Source organism: Grampus griseus (assembly GCF_964374135.1).
Source record: "Grampus griseus genome assembly, chromosome: 9".
NCBI classification, from domain to species: Eukaryota; Metazoa; Chordata; class Mammalia; order Artiodactyla; family Delphinidae; genus Grampus; species Grampus griseus.
The window spans coordinates 56,403,094-56,420,846 of NC_139003.1; the positions used below are offsets into that span (position 1 = coordinate 56,403,094).

At 34.3% G+C, this 17,753-nt stretch overlaps 1 protein-coding gene across 4 annotated transcripts in view; it reads left to right on the forward strand.

Annotated features, from left to right (window-relative positions):
- Nucleotides 1-17,753, forward strand: part of VPS50 (VPS50 subunit of EARP/GARPII complex) — a 130,143-nt gene that overhangs the window by 24,400 nt on the left and 87,990 nt on the right. For all 4 annotated transcript variants that reach the window (XM_082661919.1, XM_082661920.1, XM_082661921.1 and 1 more), the window contains 3 exons: nt 11,034-11,076; nt 12,475-12,573; nt 14,218-14,358. In XM_082661919.1, coding sequence (XP_082518045.1) covers nt 11,034-11,076; nt 12,475-12,573; nt 14,218-14,358 — 283 coding nt within the window. The remainder of the gene's footprint in view (nt 1-11,033; nt 11,077-12,474; nt 12,574-14,217; nt 14,359-17,753) is intronic.

Below are 17,753 nucleotides of genomic sequence, written 5' to 3' on the forward strand. Positions count from 1 at the left end.
TTAGAATGAGAAAAGCTTATTTATGATTGGCTCAAAATACTTCAGGCAGTTATGTATTTACTGAGCGTTTATTATATGCTAGGTGGTTTGTTTTGGAATTGGCTGTATAGTGATGAACCACATATAATGTAATCAGTATAATCCATGGTTTTCTAGAGTGCTTAGTCTATCAAGATGGATTTGGATTGAAGTAGGCCCAGGTGGAATGGGGCTTTATAGAGAAGGAAGTTGAGCATACGGTGGAAGCATTGGGATCTAATTTTCCTTAGGGGGTCAGGACTAAGGAGGACCTGAAGGAGGTGCAGGAGGGATTAGCTAAACCAAGGTATGAGGTGTTGTAGATACGAGATTACGGGTATCATGATGAAGTCTTTGTTGCAGAGATGCCAAGCAAAATGAGGACGAAAATATCTATAGCATTTATAGCAACAAAGAAATCAGAGTTGACCTTGTTAGGGACAGATTTGGTTGAAGTGTAAGTGTAGGATGAGGAAATTTTATATGGAGGAGAGATGTGGAATTGAGAAGGAGCAACCTGAATATTTGAAAATCAATGAGAAAGAGTGAGAGGTTAAAAATAAGACAAAGAACGTAATAATAAAGCTTCGTAGGGATTATTGGAGAGATTGACTTCGAAAAAGTCACCATTCTATTATAATAGGAAAGAATGAGTTTGGAAATTTGTTGGCAGGAGATTGAGGGTGCAGGTGACATGTTGACACTTCATTTTTTCCATTAATTAAAATTTTTGTTTTAGGTTTGTTAAAGTAAATATCTTACTTGGTGAGAGTTAACTATAAAAAACTGAAAGAAATCCTTATTTGGGCTTTTTCAAGTTAGTGTGAAGTGGCTTCTAAGCACTTTTTCATTTTTATGTATATAGTGATATGTGGAGGAGTTATCTGACCTGATAAAAAGTTTTGATCAGAAAGATCTGTAATGATGATGTAAATTAATCATTGTTTTATTTTAGATAATACGGTATATAAGCAGCATGCTATGTTTACATATATGAGTCATACATGCAGTAATAAGAAAAGTTTGTCTTATATTCTGAAAATAGGTAAAAATACATGCACAGATAAATTAAAATGTCCTAAGGAATTCATTGTAGTGGGATTTTATCTTAGACTTCCCGGAAATCTGTTACAGTTGTGTTTTTAACTTGGTGATTTAGTGACAACATCAGGGTGGCTCCGAAAGCAGAGCTGTTAGTTGGAAATGCTGGGTGGTGATGATAGGCCCTCCACCAGCAATTCTTCTCCCCCACATAGAGCAGTGTTTCCTTTGCCTGCCACCATTCACCTTCTCCCTTCACCTCTTATTTCACCCATTAGCTCCTAGTTGGGAGAACGTAGGTTTGTTCACTTCTTGTAGATAATGTGATATAGGAAATAGAAATAGAATTAGTTGATATGTGGCACAGATTGAGTCCCCAAAAATGAAAGGAATTTTATTCTAATTTCCTTTTATTTTTGTCTTTATTAATTAGATGCCCCTTTCTTATTCTATGCATTTATTTTTGTTTTGCTCTTTTTCCTCTGGTCTGCTGAATACAATCAGTATTGAACCTGTTCTTGAGCTCTTTCATTGAGTCTGTTCACACATAATTCACCAACACTTTAAACATTCTTTTAATTTACCTGGGTCTGTGGAATTTAGCAAAGGCAAGATTCAATCTTTGCTTGGACCTGAGTGCATCAGGGTGAAAAGTCATTTGACACTCTGGTAATCATAGGAATAGTTATTTCCAACTGAATTCACACTCTTACTTTCTTTAACATTTAAATGTATTTTTATTCCTGTTGATGGTTAGAGAATCAAGAAATATATTCTTTTTTAGAAATGTCCTTTAAGAGGATCATTCCATGATTCTGAGCGTTTCTGAATTCTTGTGTGGTGTTTGTTTTTCTGTTTTTATGTTGCAGGCAAAGTCATATGTACAGTGTATCTACTCATGCACTTCTTAATTTTTCTTTAGTAGATTATATGTTCCTCTTTTCTTTCCTAGTCACATTGCTCCTTTATTGGAAATAAAGTACTTGGTAGAAGGCAGAGACTCTTAGGAGTAGATTACATGGAACAACTGAGGGTTGACTCTTATGATTCTGAAAATAGAAAAAAAGAGAATTCACAAATTTGCTTCTGCATAAAGAGGCATTGACTGTTTACCTAGTAAGTCTCAGGTTATATGACTATGTAGTTTAATACGTGAAGTACCAAGCAATTTGGTATACCCAGTTAATTGAAAAATGAAAGAAAACTGGTAGCTCTTCAATACCTTGTGTCTTCCTTGAGATGTGCTGTGTTTCAGCATCTTTAGTAAAAGATACTGTAACACCAGTTTTGTTCACTTTGATAACTGACAGGGTCTATTTTTACATTATTTGACATTTCTTGAGTTGATTGACAGAGTTATATAGTTGGGATTTACTGGGAATAAGAATCAGTGTGTTTATGTTAAAATACGTCTGAATGAAGCATTTAATTTCTTTATCACTTGACATTTATCTAAATTAGTTTCAAGAAAAGTTATTAAAAGTCAGAACTTCTTTATTTTTTAAAATTTCATTTGAAAGAAACTACTGGAATGTACCTGAGAGCATGCTGGATTATGCTCTGAAAAGTTTGTATACCAACTGAACTAGTTTGTTGAAGACTACATTTTAACATACACAGATGGATTTAATTTCTCATAATCTTTAAAATATCCTTTTATTTTTTTCTCTGAAGACGATCTTGGCAGTTGAAAGAAAATTGCAGGTTTTAGAACTTTAAATCACAGAATAATGAGCACAGCTTTTAGGTACAAATACAGCAGTACTCGGGACTATTCTTCCCCTGTTGCCCTTGATTTCATCTTAGCAAGCAATGCCTGCTCTCTTTCTCTAGACTCAGGCAGGGGGAGTGCAGGAACCTTACCTGGAGCAGTGTTGAGCAGTGAGTGTTTGTGCAGGATCACCAGGCCTGCTTAGCTACACCCATATGTAGATCTGAAGTCCCTGTTGCTTGATTGGCTTGGGCTGAGTTATTGATACCATGTTATTTGGACACCACCTGCATTCCTTATGTTTTATCTTAACTTCTTTTCCTCTGGCTTCCTCCCCCACACAGTGCCATTTAAAATTAAAGTGAAATCTACACAAAACATAATACTTGAACAAAACGTCTTAAAAGGTAAAGACTTTTCTTTCTGCCCACCCATCATTCCCTTTCCTACTACCTAGTATAAACTGCTTTTACAGCTTATTAATTTTTTTCCTAATAGATTTCACTGTAATTTAACTACATGAGAATATCTTTTTCCTGATTTATCACTGTAGATAGTTGTTGATGCTCTGACTGTTTACTCCCCATAATAAAAATCAATAAGAGATAGGTGTTTGGTATACATTTTCCTTCTATTTGCTTCTCCATCTTCCAAGTTTTGTTAGTGAAACTCTTATTTTTACTTGGTCAAGTTTATAATGTTTATATTCTTTTCACAACTATAATTAAATCTGTGCGTTTTCCAACTGGTTACTTCTAAAAAAACTAACCTAATAGAAATCATATTTACTATATTATGTTTATTTAAATATTATTATCTGCAGAACTGAGTGATTGGACTTATAAAAAAGGAAAAATAATCCTTTGTCTCTGAACGAAAATCAAAATCCATTAGTGTCTTTCTATTTCTGTTGAACATTTTTCACCTTTTTGTTATGACTCGGCTGCTATCATTTCTTTGTAATATTCCTTTTTTGTGTATTTCTTTGTCCTGTGTTATAGTTACCTCTCTGAAAATTATTTTTTTTGATATGGGATACATGGGTGTAAGTGTTCAGATTTTGAAATGACCTTAATTTAGTCCATACACAATTGAAAGAAAAATTATTTTTTTCTTTAGAAAATGGAAGGCATTGCTCAGCTGTCTATTCCAGCCTTCTGTTTTGTAGGACAAAGTCAGATGCTACTCCCATTCCATTCCACCGTAAATAGTGTCTTTCCTTTAGAATTTTTAGGATTTTTTTTTCTACTTGAAGTTATAAATTTTCACCTGTCTAGAAAAGTCCTGTGTCACTCTTTACTCCTAGATGATGAGACAAGAATGAAGTATTATTTAATGCTTAACTGCATGAGATGTTATGTTACTTGTTATACCAAGAACTCTTGAAATTTATTTCTCTAGGAATTTGTAATAACAGGCAGTTAAGAGGCAGACTGTGGGATAATATGCCAGTTAACAGCACAGAGTGCATAAACAGAAGCCATCAGAGATGTTCAAGCTGTGAATGGCTCACTTCCCAAACCCCAGCAGGAATGGGAAATACTGACATTTATAGGAGTGGGAGTAGAAGCTAGGCACCATTAGCTAAGGCAGCACTGACTATACAGTAATTCTAAATTATATTTTAATAAGGTTTTCTCACTAAAGCTTTATTTTTCAGCTTTTAAATATTGAATCATGATGATGGTGATAATGATGATGGTATAATAATACTTAAAAAATTTTGGCCTTTACTATGTGTCAAGCACTGTACTTGTCATTTTCCTTACTTTTTCTTATTTAACATTAACAAAATATTCCTCAGAGGTGTTGTTGTTGTCTCTCTTTTATAGATGAGGATGTCGATGCTCTATAAAATAAGTGGCAAAGCCAGGATTTAAACTTAGATCTGTTGGGTTGCAGAGCTTGTTGTTCTTAAACCACAACTATGCTAGACTGTCTACCAGTGTGATAGCTGTTATGTGTAGTGGGACTCATGGCTAATAGGCCAATTTATATTATTCTGCTCCAGTATCTGAGTTATATTCTTACTAGAGTTAATTGTATTTTTCCTAAAAGATATTTCTGCCAGTTGTGTTTGTTACTGTATTTATGTTGTTTAAGTAAATAAACTGAGATGAAACACAATTTTTGAAAATAAGTTGAATGCATTGTAAAAACAGAACATATTGTTAAAAATAAATTTCCTTTTGAATTTTTTGTAGATGAAACAACTCATAAAAAATTGGGGCATATAAGGTAGCAGTGTGATCTGACATTTGGATTGTTTTGCATTTGTTTTTAAGCTCCTGCTTCACTTTTGAGAAACTGAAACTTGAAATTACAGACAACTTACTAGTCATTTGGCTCATATGAGACTAAGAATTTAAAACTCCAGTCAAATGAAAAGACAAGACCTTGGCTCGAAATCAGAAATGGGTGAATGAAGTACATTTATACAATTTTAGTTAAAATATTCAGTACACATAAATATTCTTGTTTTAACTTTGACCAATTGACCAACGAAAACGTCTTCTGCTGAGCTCTAGCACAGGGTTGGCAGAGCGCCTTTGTCTTTAAAGGGCCAGATAATAAATATTTTAAGCTTCGTAGGCCATAGGTCTTGGTTGCAACTCTTCGGCTCTGCCCTTGAAGACCAAGAGCTGCCTTAGATGATATGTAAACAAATACATATGGCTGTGTTTCAATAAAACTTTATTTAGAAACATAGCCGGTTGGCTAGATTTGGTTCCTCAGCCTGACATCTGCTCTGGAATTACAATTCATAAAGTTTGGAGATGTTGTGAACATTTTTAGTGTCCTTAGTAATGGACTCTAGGCTTTCTCTGTGGTGAATGATAGTGTTCTGGGTTAGGTCAGGGATTTCTGAACAGTGTATTTTACTTACGTGTATTTCAGAAGTTTTAGCACTCTACTGAACCATATATAAAGATGTAGTAATTGGGTAACTGGTGTTCAGCATATAATGGAATCTTGAAACTTTAGAGCTAGAAGCAACCTTTTAGATCCAGCCCACTTTTGCATAGGAAACTGATGCCCAGAGTTATTAAGAGACTTGTCTTAAATCACATGGCTTAATAACAGAACAGGGAAAGATCATTAAGAGGCTAATTACTTTCATACTATCTTGTCTTTCAGCAAGTCAACTTTGTACAAAATTTTGATTTATATGCATTTTGCAAGTGTGTGTCCAGATCAGTTATTTAAAAGAAAACTTTTAATTATTTATGGATATGTTATCTTTCATATTTTCTATAGTGATTATAAAAATGCCACCCCAGGGGCTTACCTGGTGGCGCAGTGGTTGAGAGTCCACCTGCCGATGCAGGGAACGTGGGTTTGTGCCCCGGTCTGGGAGGATCCCACATGCCGCAGAGCGGCTAGGCCCGTGAGCCATGGCCACTGAGCCTGCGTGTCCGGAGCCTGTGCTCCGCAACGGGAGAGGCCACAACAGTGAGAGGCCCGCGTACCACAAAAAAAAAAAAAAAAAAGCCACCCCAAAATTGTTTGATTCATTCCATTCACTTGCAGATAGCCTTTAATAGCTTTTAGCCTTTCATCTTACAACTGGTAATTTTTTTGACTGTAATGTAGCTTTTATTTATCCAAATGTTTACGAATAGGTCCTTTTTACATACTTTGATTAATTGAAATAACTGGAATTCAGGTTTCTAAATGATGGCTAAGGGTTTCTTTAAAGGCTGTACATTTAATATGTCCACTCGTTAATCACATTTTTACATATGTATCTTTAATTAGTAGCAAACTGTTGTCAAACTACAGTTGTAGATTTTGAGAGCATTTTTAATAAGACCAAAATGTTTGATTTATAAATTTTATATTTAAAAATTTCTGCATACTATTTACATTACGATGTTTGCATTAACTCTTAATATATAGACTATAAAATCATTTTAATCATAAATAATAGAAGCAATAAAAACATCTAGATTTATAATAACATTGTAAATAAACTCTAAAGCCCATTTTTTTAATTGCGAAGCTGAAAAAATCATTACTCTCACCTATGAATTAGTTTATATATATTCCTTTTTTCTCCAAACTCACAATATTCCCTGAGAGAATATGTTTACCAGTTCTGATATTTATTATTCTGCATGTTCTTGCCTCTCCATATCTGTGTCTCTAGCTTGAGCCCTGTGTGATAGAGGAGTGGAACCAGCTTCCACTCTGCTTATCTCGTTTTCTTTCACTAAGGCACCTGTAGACCCAGAGTCTAGTCTGACTCTTTTTCTTCTAAAACGTTCTCCTTTTTTTTTTTATCTCTGTAGTTTTTTTTTTAATTGAAGTAGAAAATGGGGGCTGAAAGAATGATGGTAAATTTTTGTCATTTTTTGTTTAAAGTGCAAATTTGACTTTGCAGATATTTATTACCTGCTCTGAGTCAGGCAGTGAGTTTAGTTAGTCCTGGGGCGTCACTGGGGAATAAGCCACAGTCTGCTCTGACAGATAGTCACAGATATTTCTTTACTATAATTCAGGGTGCTGTAAGCAGAGCATTGTGAAACTTAAGGGAACAGTCAGCAGAGGAAGACTTCTGAGAAAAGATGACATTTGGAAGATAGATGGACATTTGGGCCCAAGTGAGAAAAGGAGAATGTACTTTATAGTTATTGTGAACATTATATGCAAGAACAGAGGGTGTGAAAGTCTGGGGTTTGTTTGGGGAGTTGCACATAGTCCATATGACTAAAATACAGTTGACTCTTGAACAATGTAGGGGTGAAGGGCGCTAACCCTCAGCTCAGTCGAAAATCCATGTATAACTTATATAGTTATAAATTATACTCTGAGTCTGTGATTCTGCTTCTGAGGATTCAACCAACTGAGGATTATGTAGTACTGTAGTATTTACTATTGAAAAATATCCCCTTATAAGTCCACCAGTGCAGTTCCAATCCCTGTTGTTCAAGGGTCAACTGTATAAGCACTGGAAAGTGAATGGGAAGTTAATTTTTCATGTCAATTGTTAAGTCTTATGTGCCATGCTAATTTGGGGCTTTATCCTTGGTTTAATCGGGAGCCATCACACATTTTAAAGCAGTGGATTAATGTGATTTTTATTTCTGCTTTACTTAGGAACTGCAAACTCAGTTGTCTTTAGGGACCAGGCAGGTAACATGTATGTGAAGCTGCCAGATGACAGCAGGAAATGGTCAGGTCTGCAGGACTGTTGGGCCTTGCCTAAAGCCTTTCACATACAAGCTATTGAAAATGATGCATCTGCCAAATCAAACAGAATGTTGACCAAATCCAGTCTGGAGTTAGACCCCTGCTCAGAGCTGTCCCTGAAAGCATTTTGGAGTTTGTTGTACAATGTTTGGTATGCAGGTTGATGGTGTTCGTCAAATAAACAGATGTATGAGTTGAAGGGTGGGATGTGTGTGTTGTCTGCAGAGATACATTAGGAGGTTATTGAGTGATAATACTTGATTTAGAACACAAACTTGATAAAGGAGAAGCATAGGTGGATATGAGAAATACTGAAATGGTAGAATCATCAGGGTCTGATTACCAGTATATATGAAGAGAGAGAAGAATTAAAGATGACTTTGGAATTTCCAGCTTGGATTGAATGGGTGGTAGTCATATGAATCAAAAGAGAGAGAACATGGGAGAAGGAACAACTCTGGGAGTTGATACTGATTTTTTTTTTTTTAAATTGGGTGGAATGAGGAATTATTTAATTCTAAGTGCTAAGGTGCTATCATGGCTATCCTTTTAGAGGTATTATTTTGAAGCCCTTAGCTCTCATTCCTTTTTTTTTTTATTCATTCATTTATTCTTTTTCGGACAGAAATTCTCAGAATCATTTTTTTAAGGAAAATCTCACTCCCGCCTACAGGTATTTCCTTAACCTGTATTTGTGTCTGTGGCTATTTTTCAGGCATAAATCCTGGTTAGAGACCCTAATTTTTAAAATAAGGTATTAATCCTACACTGTTGATTGTCAAATCCTGAAGATTTGTTCATTTTCAGTGTTTACTAGAGAATATAATCTTCAATTCTCAACCTTAATCAAAAGCATGCTTATGATAAATAATATTTGTAGAAAATGGTCTTCCTTTATGTTTTTGGATGTTTATCTTTGAGACCATCAGAAACTGGGTACTTGTATTATTATTGGTTTTACTTTTCTGACAAATTGCTTTGCATTTGTGTCTGTCTCTCTCTCTATCAAACCACTTTGGTGTTATCTCCTCAGTTTGCATTAAAAGGCTCTATAAGAAGCAAAGACAAGGAGTCCATGAATCCATATTGTATATTCTGTAAGGCTGTTACCAAGGGTGTTGTTCCTTAGGAGATAAAATATTGCTATCCTCTTTATCAAGACTGGCAAAATTTTCTCTCTCACTTAATGCCAACAAAAGTGATTTTTTTTCTCTTTGTTTTGTTTTTTCTCTTGAGTTACTGGTGTGTTTTGATATTCTGGACACTGAATTGTGTACTCTGGGCTTCCCTATTTGTTTTGGCTGCTAGGACTTTGAGAGTCACATTTATAATCAGATGACAGTTGTAAAAAACCTTGTATAATTTTGGTGTATTAAACAACATCTTCCACTTGTTCTTACTGTTTTATTTTAGTTTTGCCTTAACCTCTTTTGTTAAAAATGTTTTCTCTAAAATTGTATTTATTTTGTTAGATACCACAGATCTTTTTTAATATTGGGATATTATAATTCAAATAATATCAGTGTTTTAAAAAACTGACCTAGGGAGAATTAAAGGGGAAAGAAATCAGATTCAATCACATATTCTAAGTGTATAACTCAATATATTTTTACAAAGTGAACATAATTGTGTAATTACCTCCCAGAAACAGAAACAGAACTAGAACATTTCTAATACCCCAGAAACTTCCTTCATGCCCCATTCCAGTCATTATTTTCCCAAGGTAACCAGTGTTCTGGCTTCTGTCACTAACGTTAGTTTTGCCTGTTTTGAACTTTAAAAAGTACATACTGTATGATTCCATTTATACAAACTGACTTCTTTTTGTCCAATATTATGTTTTTGAGATTCAGGTAGTATATTTTCATTGCTATAGTATTTCATCATAAATATATCTCACTTTACCCATTTAATTGTTCACAGACAATTGAGTTGCTTCATTTTGCCTATTACAAATAATGCTGCAAGGACTGTGTATGCACTTATGAAAGATACATATCTAGGACCTCTGGGACATAGAGTATTTGTGTGTTGAGTTTTAGGTGTTAACAGTTTCCCAAAAGGTGCTACCAGTTTTCCCTTCCTCCAGGATTGAATTGCGTGTTCCTTTTGTTCTACATTCTTGCCAACATTTGTTGATGTCATTTTTAATTTTTTAAAAATATTTTTAGCCATTCCGGTCGTTTGTTATAGTGTCTTATTGCAGTTTTAATTTGCATTTCCTGAATGCCTGATGGAGTGCATATTTATATGTTTTATTGGCCGATGGGATATCTCCTTTGTCAAGTATCTGTTTAAGGCTTTTACCCTTTGTTTTTATTCTGTTCTGTTGTTCTGTTTTTGTATCCTTATAATAAATACCACACTATCTTATTGCTGTAACTTTATAATAAGCCTTAACCTATTTTAGTGTATGTTTTACAGCATTGTTCTTCACAGTATTCTTGACTGGTCTTAGCCCTTTGAGTTTCCACATAAATTTTAGAAATGGCTTGTCAGTTTCTACATTAAAAAGCCTTCTGGGATTTTGATTAGAATTAGAGATCATTTTGGTGAGAACTGATATCAACAATATTGAAGGTTTTAGTCTGTTTACATGGTATATACCTCTATGTAGTTGTCATCTTTATTTTAGCTGTACTTTGTATTGTATATTTTTTATTTGATTTATTCCCAGGTATTTGGTTTTTTGAAATTGTATTTTTAAAAATTTCATTGTCTAATTCTTTGTTTCTAATATATAGGGATTAATTTTATTTTTGACATTTTACTTTTCATCTGTATTAAACTTATTATCTTTAAAACTTGCTATCAGTATTTAATTCTTAAATTCTTAGTTTTATCTATAGATTCTTCAGGATTTTCTGCCCACACAATCCTGTTGCTGCTAGTGATGACTCTTCTGTTTCTTCCTTTCTAATTCTTTTCCTTTTATTTATTTTTCTTGCCTTTTTGTACTGTCTGTAGGATCAGCAGCACAACTTACTGCTCATACTATTGATCTGTGCATTTAATTATTCAGTTTGTCTCTTTTAAAGATTGACACACCTAATTCTGTTTTATTTAATAGTGAACTGAATTCAAAGCTGCAAGATACTTTAGAGCAAATTGAGGTAAGAATTATTATATATTAAGTTAAATGACTTTTTCTTTTCAGAGGTTTTTGAATAGCGTAGATGCATCTTATGTTTTGACTTTCATGTTATTATCAGTGTTTCTACATCACTATACTTTGTGTTTTTCATTTGGAATATCTATGCATGGTCAAGTTAATGGTAATTTACTTGTACTCTCAATAATACTTTAGGAATTGTGGGATCTGAAAAGAGTATTTGAAAATATTACCATATCCAGCAAGATCCCTAAACTGTTAGTCATAGGTGTGTTCTCATGTAAACTATAGGCAAAATACTTAACCATGTATTAATTATTTTTTGATTATCAACTGCTACTCCTTTTTAGTTTAGTGAGTTTATTTATTTAAGAATGATTATTGGCTGATGATAACCCTCCTAAATTCCTAAACCTCATAATAATATCTCATACAATTCATCAAATATGTAGAAACTGGAAAGGAAAAGCTATGTTATTGTGAGCATAAAGTCTTTTCCTCCTACATTTATTCAGAGTTCATCTCTTTCCTCAAAATCTTTGCAAAGCAGAGTGTTCATTTAAATAAACTTAATAAGAATTATTTGGTTTCTTCTGATACTTTATTTTATTGTTTTCCTGATGAGAGTACTTAGAAAAGTTGAGGGTAGACTTTCAAATGACTTTTGTGAAAGTAGTTTTTGATCATAAATGCAATTATTTCCTAATTGTAAGAATGACAGTTTATTTGGTAAACATAAATAGAACTGCTTTGAAAATCCCTTAAGTAAATAATCACGTGAAAATTTTAATGAGGACTTTCTTTCAAAGCTCAGTTTCTTTCATTCTTATAATTTTCTGTATAAGTACAGAATAATATTTATCTTAAAATGAAATCATTGAGATAGAAACCCATAAACAAAGTTGGTACAGTTAGATATGAAAGGGCAGTACCTTGAGGTATGTACTTTTAAGGTCAATGTAGTTTTCTAGAAAATTATCATTGCTTTTCAGTGATTTACAGAAGGATTGTTTTATTTTTCAGTAGTCCTACAAACTCAGTTCATATGATTGTAAGATTTTAGCAGATGCTTGAGGAAACATAGTTAAGTAAAATTAAAAACTAAAATTCCTTTAGAGACTATGATAATTATTTTGTGTCCCTTGAAACACTAGGCATTTTTTTTAAAAAACTCATATATTAATAACATCTCAATGAACTTGAGTATAGCTGGTAATAAGAATTATAATTTATTTATATTTTTATTTAAATTTGTTTTTGACTATTAAATCCAGTGTAATGGTAAATGTGTTTAGATATTAGTTAAAAGTGAGAAATTAGTTTTACTTAATATTTTCTTCTTACTACCTTGAAAATATAATTCCTTAACCACCTCTTGCCTCCTCTTTTAATTATACAGGAACAGTTGGATGTTGCTCTGTCCAAAATCTGCAAGAATTTTGACATTAACCATTATACCAAGGTTCAACAAGCTTATCGACTTCTTGGAAAAACACAGGTTAGTTTTGAAAGGATGTTTTCTTTTTTCTTAATCAGGAATCTGTTGATCTTCATGATTGCTTAAGTTTGAATATTATTATTAATATAGAGGGCTTAAAAAGTTTCATTTAACAAAGTAAATTTTTATGTTGTATTAACAATAATAACATGATCTCATAGGCTCAGAGTGTGTGTAGTGTGATTAAAACATTACAGGGGCTTCCCTGGTGGCGCAGTGGTTGAGAGTCCGCCTGCCGATGCAGGGTACGCGGGTTCGTGCCCCGGTCCGGGAAGATCCCACATGCCGCGGAGCGGCTGGGCCCGTGAGCCGTGGCCGCTGAGCCTGTGCGTCCGGAGCCTGTGCTCCGCAATGGGAGAGACCACAACAGTGAGAGGCCCGCGTACCGCAAAAAAAAAAAAAACAAAAAAAAAATTACAGAAGTCTGTTTTAAACTATGAAGTGTTTCTCAAGGTTAATATTTTCACCATTCTATGTAGGTTTTTTAAAAAGTATATTATGAGATAATTCAGTGGGAGAGAATTGTAGTCTTTTTTACCTCAACTCTTGGTCCTGAATAAGAACTTCTAAATTTGGAGCCTCATGGTTCCTAGATGAGCCATCATGACTCCCTCAAAGTGGTATGTAAACTTTTGTGCATTGTGTACATTTGTTGTAAAACAGGTCCGTTGCACTTATCAGATTTTTCAAAGGATTCTGTTATCCTCAGAATGTCCTCACTGCTCCCATGATGCATGGCTTTACATACTCTTACTTCTCAAGGGCTTCCTTGAAAAATTTGAAGTAGAGGCCAGTTTGAAAATTAATTATATCTTCTGCAAATATAGGATTATACATTTTTCTAGAGAACATCCAAACATGATAGGTGTAAATGTTTTCTTCCCTTAAATGGTCTCTTGTCTTAGAAGGAAATTGAAGGCTTTACCAAACTGTTTAAACTCTATTTACATTTTATAATAAGAATAAAGAAGTTTGGTTATTTATTGTACTTTATTAGTTTTTATATCTGAAGGTATACCTAGGGAAAAATACTAGAAGGAAGACATTTGGTAATTTCGAGGGACATATTTAAAGACCTTTGAAAATACAACTATAACTTCTGATTTCCCCCATTAGATGAATTCTTTTACTCATTAAATATTTATGGGTACCTACTATGTGCATTGCTCCAGGCACCTGGATATAGGCCCTCATGTATCTTACCTTCTAGGGAGGGAGACAAACATCAAAGAAATAAATCAGTGTAAGTGGATAGAGTGATGCAAAGTACTGATTTATATAGGATAGTCAGGAAAGGCTTCTTGGAGAAGATGACCATTGAGTATCCTGAACAATGTAAAGGAATGATGGCAGAAGCCATCCAAAGGTGTGATTATGCATGACATGTTTGGGAAAAGGTAGGATGGGTACCAGTGATAAATACAGAGCAACAGAGCAGTGTTCATAATTCAGGTTTATCTTTAGTGGTATGATGTTCTGGTTATTTGCAGGCTTATTTGCAAATAATCAACACTTATAATTCTGTGTATAATAGTTATTCGTGCTGTAGCTAAAATTGGTAAAGATTTTTTCCTGTGTTTTTAAAATCTGTTGAAATTTATTTTAATAATATAAGATTATGTTGTATGTTTTTTCTTTCCATAGACAGCAATGGATCAACTTCATATGCACTTCACCCAAGCCATTCATAATACTGTGTTTCAAGTTGTTCTTGGTTATGTGGAACTATGTGCAGGAAACACAGATACAAAATTCCAAAAGCTGCAATATAAGGATCTCTGTACGGTATGTCATAACTTAATTATTGTTCATATCTATTTTAGTTTTTAAGTTTATATTTCATTTATTTTAGAGCCTACTATTTGAAGATATGTTTGCAAACAGTTTTTCTCCCATATTATTCTTTTCCTCATAGAGAAACTGGAAGATTCAGTCACATAAAGAGTAAAGGTTGATGAGATGGTACGGATTTGTGGAGTGCGGTTGCTTCTAAATGGACTCTCTCCCCTCTTATAGCTTCTTGTACCCCTCTGTCTCAGGGTCTTAACTCTCTTCTGTGAGCATCTAGGGTGCTTTTAAGCAATCATCTTTGCTGATTTTCCTTACATACTTTCAATCAGTCTTTTCATGTGTATAAATGTTGCTTCTGTCAACATCTGTAACCAATTTTTCTTTTTCATTCTTAAAGAAACATAGGTCTGTAGGTAATATAATCCACAGGTGCGAAGTGAACTGAGTTGGGTTCTCCTTTCGAATTGTTCTTGCTGATGGATTGATGTAGTGTGAGGGAAAGAGAATGATGAACCTCTAGGAGAATGGGGGTACTATTTGCTTTTAAAGGAAGCCTGGTAAAGCATGAATTCTGTTTGATACTTATTAACAGAATTAGGTATGATAGGTTCTTTAATGTTGAAAGAACAGACTTAGAGGAGCTGAATAATGAGATGAAGAATATGATGCATTTTAAGGTGGCCCACTTTCTTTGGCACTATTCTTGATAAAAAATTAAGGACGTTTAGAAATTACCTCAGACTTCTTGGAAGTATTTAAGTCAGTGCTGTTACTGGCAGACAGGGATGTGAATATCTCTTATAAGCCTAAGTAGGTTTTAATTTGTTTTATAATATTGAGTTATATTTGACCTATTTAAACCAGGTAAGATTAGGAAGAGATTATCTCATATCAGATTTATTTATTTAGTTTGATGAAAAGATGTGGACTTTTAGTAACTGAGTTCTGTAAATTAAAGTGGTTAGCTCAGTAGAGGAAAAATGGAAGGAAGCCTTAGATGTTCAATCAATAAGCTGATGGAAGGAAACTTAAATATGTTTTCCTGGTGAGAACACATATCAAGGATCTGGAATGGCATGACTCAGGCAAGTGAGGTGATTCGTGAAGGAGCCTTGTATTAGGATGTACAATTCTTAATTTTTCAATATATGGCAATTGGGAATCATTTTTGCCCTAATTAAAATTAACTGATAATAATTATTGATGAAATACTGATGTAGGAGCATATGTGGCAACCGAGTGTCAGGTAAGAAAGAAACAACAGAGCCCTCAGGATATATGTGCATGGTGTTGACTGGCAGATTTTGGAAGTGAGAAGGAAGAGCCGAGGCATTTGGGCAGTTGGTTTTCTCTGTATAGTAGCAGTATTTTGAAGGAGGTCCTTAATCATAGATAAAAGTTTAAATATAACGTTAAAAATTGAAATAAGTGATTTAAAATTTTGTGTTGAAGTATAGTTGATTTAAAATTTCTGCTGCACAGAGAAGTGATTCAGTTATACGTATATATGTTCTTTTTCGTATTTTTTCCCATTGTGGTTTATCACAGGCTATTGAATATAGTTCCCTGTGCTGTACAGTAGCACCTTGTTGTTTATTTTATATATGATAGTTTGTATCAGTTTAGCTCTTTTATTTTTATTCTTTTATTTTTTAACATCTTTATTGGAGTATAATTGCTTCACAATGGTGTGTTAGTTTCTGCTGTACAACAAACTGAATCAGCTGTACATATACATATATCCCCATATCTCCTCCCTCTCGAGTCTCCCTCCCACCCTCCCTATCCCACCCCTCTAGGTGGTCGCAAAGCACAGAGCTGATCTACCTGTGCTATGCGGCTGCTTCCCACTAGCTATCTATTTTACATTTGGTGTGTATATATGTCCATGTCTTTTATTTTAGACAATCACTTCCCCTTCTTATATTTTTCATGGCATCCCATTTTTGAAAAGACCAGGCCCTCTGCCTTATGGAATGTGGCAACGGATCTTACTGTTGATCCCCTCTGCTCAGCACAGGGTCTGGTAATAGTAGCCTTTCTGTCCGTTTGCTGAGCACTTGAAAACAGTGATAATGGTTATGAGTAATAATCACAGAAGCTAAAAAAAAAAAAAAAAAGATTGAAATAAATGAAATAGTATACTGATCAGAGTTGATAGAGGGATAGTGTTTCTATAAAGAGGGGAACATTTTGTTTCCTTTAAATGGAAAGAGATTGGAAATGAAGAGAGATAATCATCTGCTTGTTCTTATTCACAGTATTATTTTATAAATTTTTTTTAATATAAATTTATTTTTGGCTGTGTTGGGTCTTCGTTGCTGCGCGTGGGCTTACTCTAGTTGCAGCGAGCGGGGGCTGCTCTTTGTTGCGGTGTGCGGGCTTCACATTGCGGTGGCTTCTCTTGTTGTGGAGCACGGGCTCTAGGCATGCGGGCTTCAGTAGTTGTAGCTCGCGGGCTCTAGAGCGTAGGCTCAGTAGTTGAGGCACATGGGCTTAGTTGCTTTGTGGCATGTGGGATCTTCTTGGACCAGGGCTCGAACCCGTGTCCCCTGCACTGGCAGGCAGATTCTTAACCACTGTGCCACCAGGGAAGCCCCACAGTATTGTTTTAAACCACTCACAGATGTCAGTCTATTACTAAATGGGCTAGAATGAAATTGAACTCCTTTTTTTTTCCATCTTTTTGGACATTCCTTTACAAAGAAACCTGGGGCAAAATTAGTGTTCTGTTTTTTATTTTCTCTGGTAAACAGAGAACTTCAGCGTTCTTAAGGCCAGCAGCATACTGTCCCCATTATGAAGTGTCTGCCATTTGTGTTCTGTCACCATTGCTCTAAGTTTAAAAGTTGACTTTGAACTTTTTGAAGTCATTTTGTAACTGAATGTACTTTCTTTACTAAACTGTAATTTCTAAGTGATTTAATTAAAGGCACAATTTTTCTTTTTATAGTTTATCCTTGTCTAGTTTCCTATTTTTTCTTGAATGTATCGACTTAAGAGTTTTTAGATCAGTAATTTAGGCTCTTTTAAAAAATATGTACATTATCTTGAAGCACAAATAAAGGACTACTCCTTAGAAGCAAAAGTTTCAAATGAGAATTAAATCTCATTTCTGGCAAGGGCCAATGTAAAGGGGCATAGTGGTTATTTTATCTGATTAAAAAGCCTCTTTGTGATTACGTTTATCAATACATTGATGTACCCTACATGTTCACACCAGTTTGTGGAGAGATTTAAAGACACCAAGTGGAAGCTCTTTATTTAGTGACCTTGTAGAGAAACATTTTGTAGGTTTTTTGAAAGTTTATGAAGTATGCATCAGTTTTTAAAAAAAAAATGTTGTTTTTTTAACTTTTTTTTTTGGCAGGCTGATGGGTTTCCCTTGG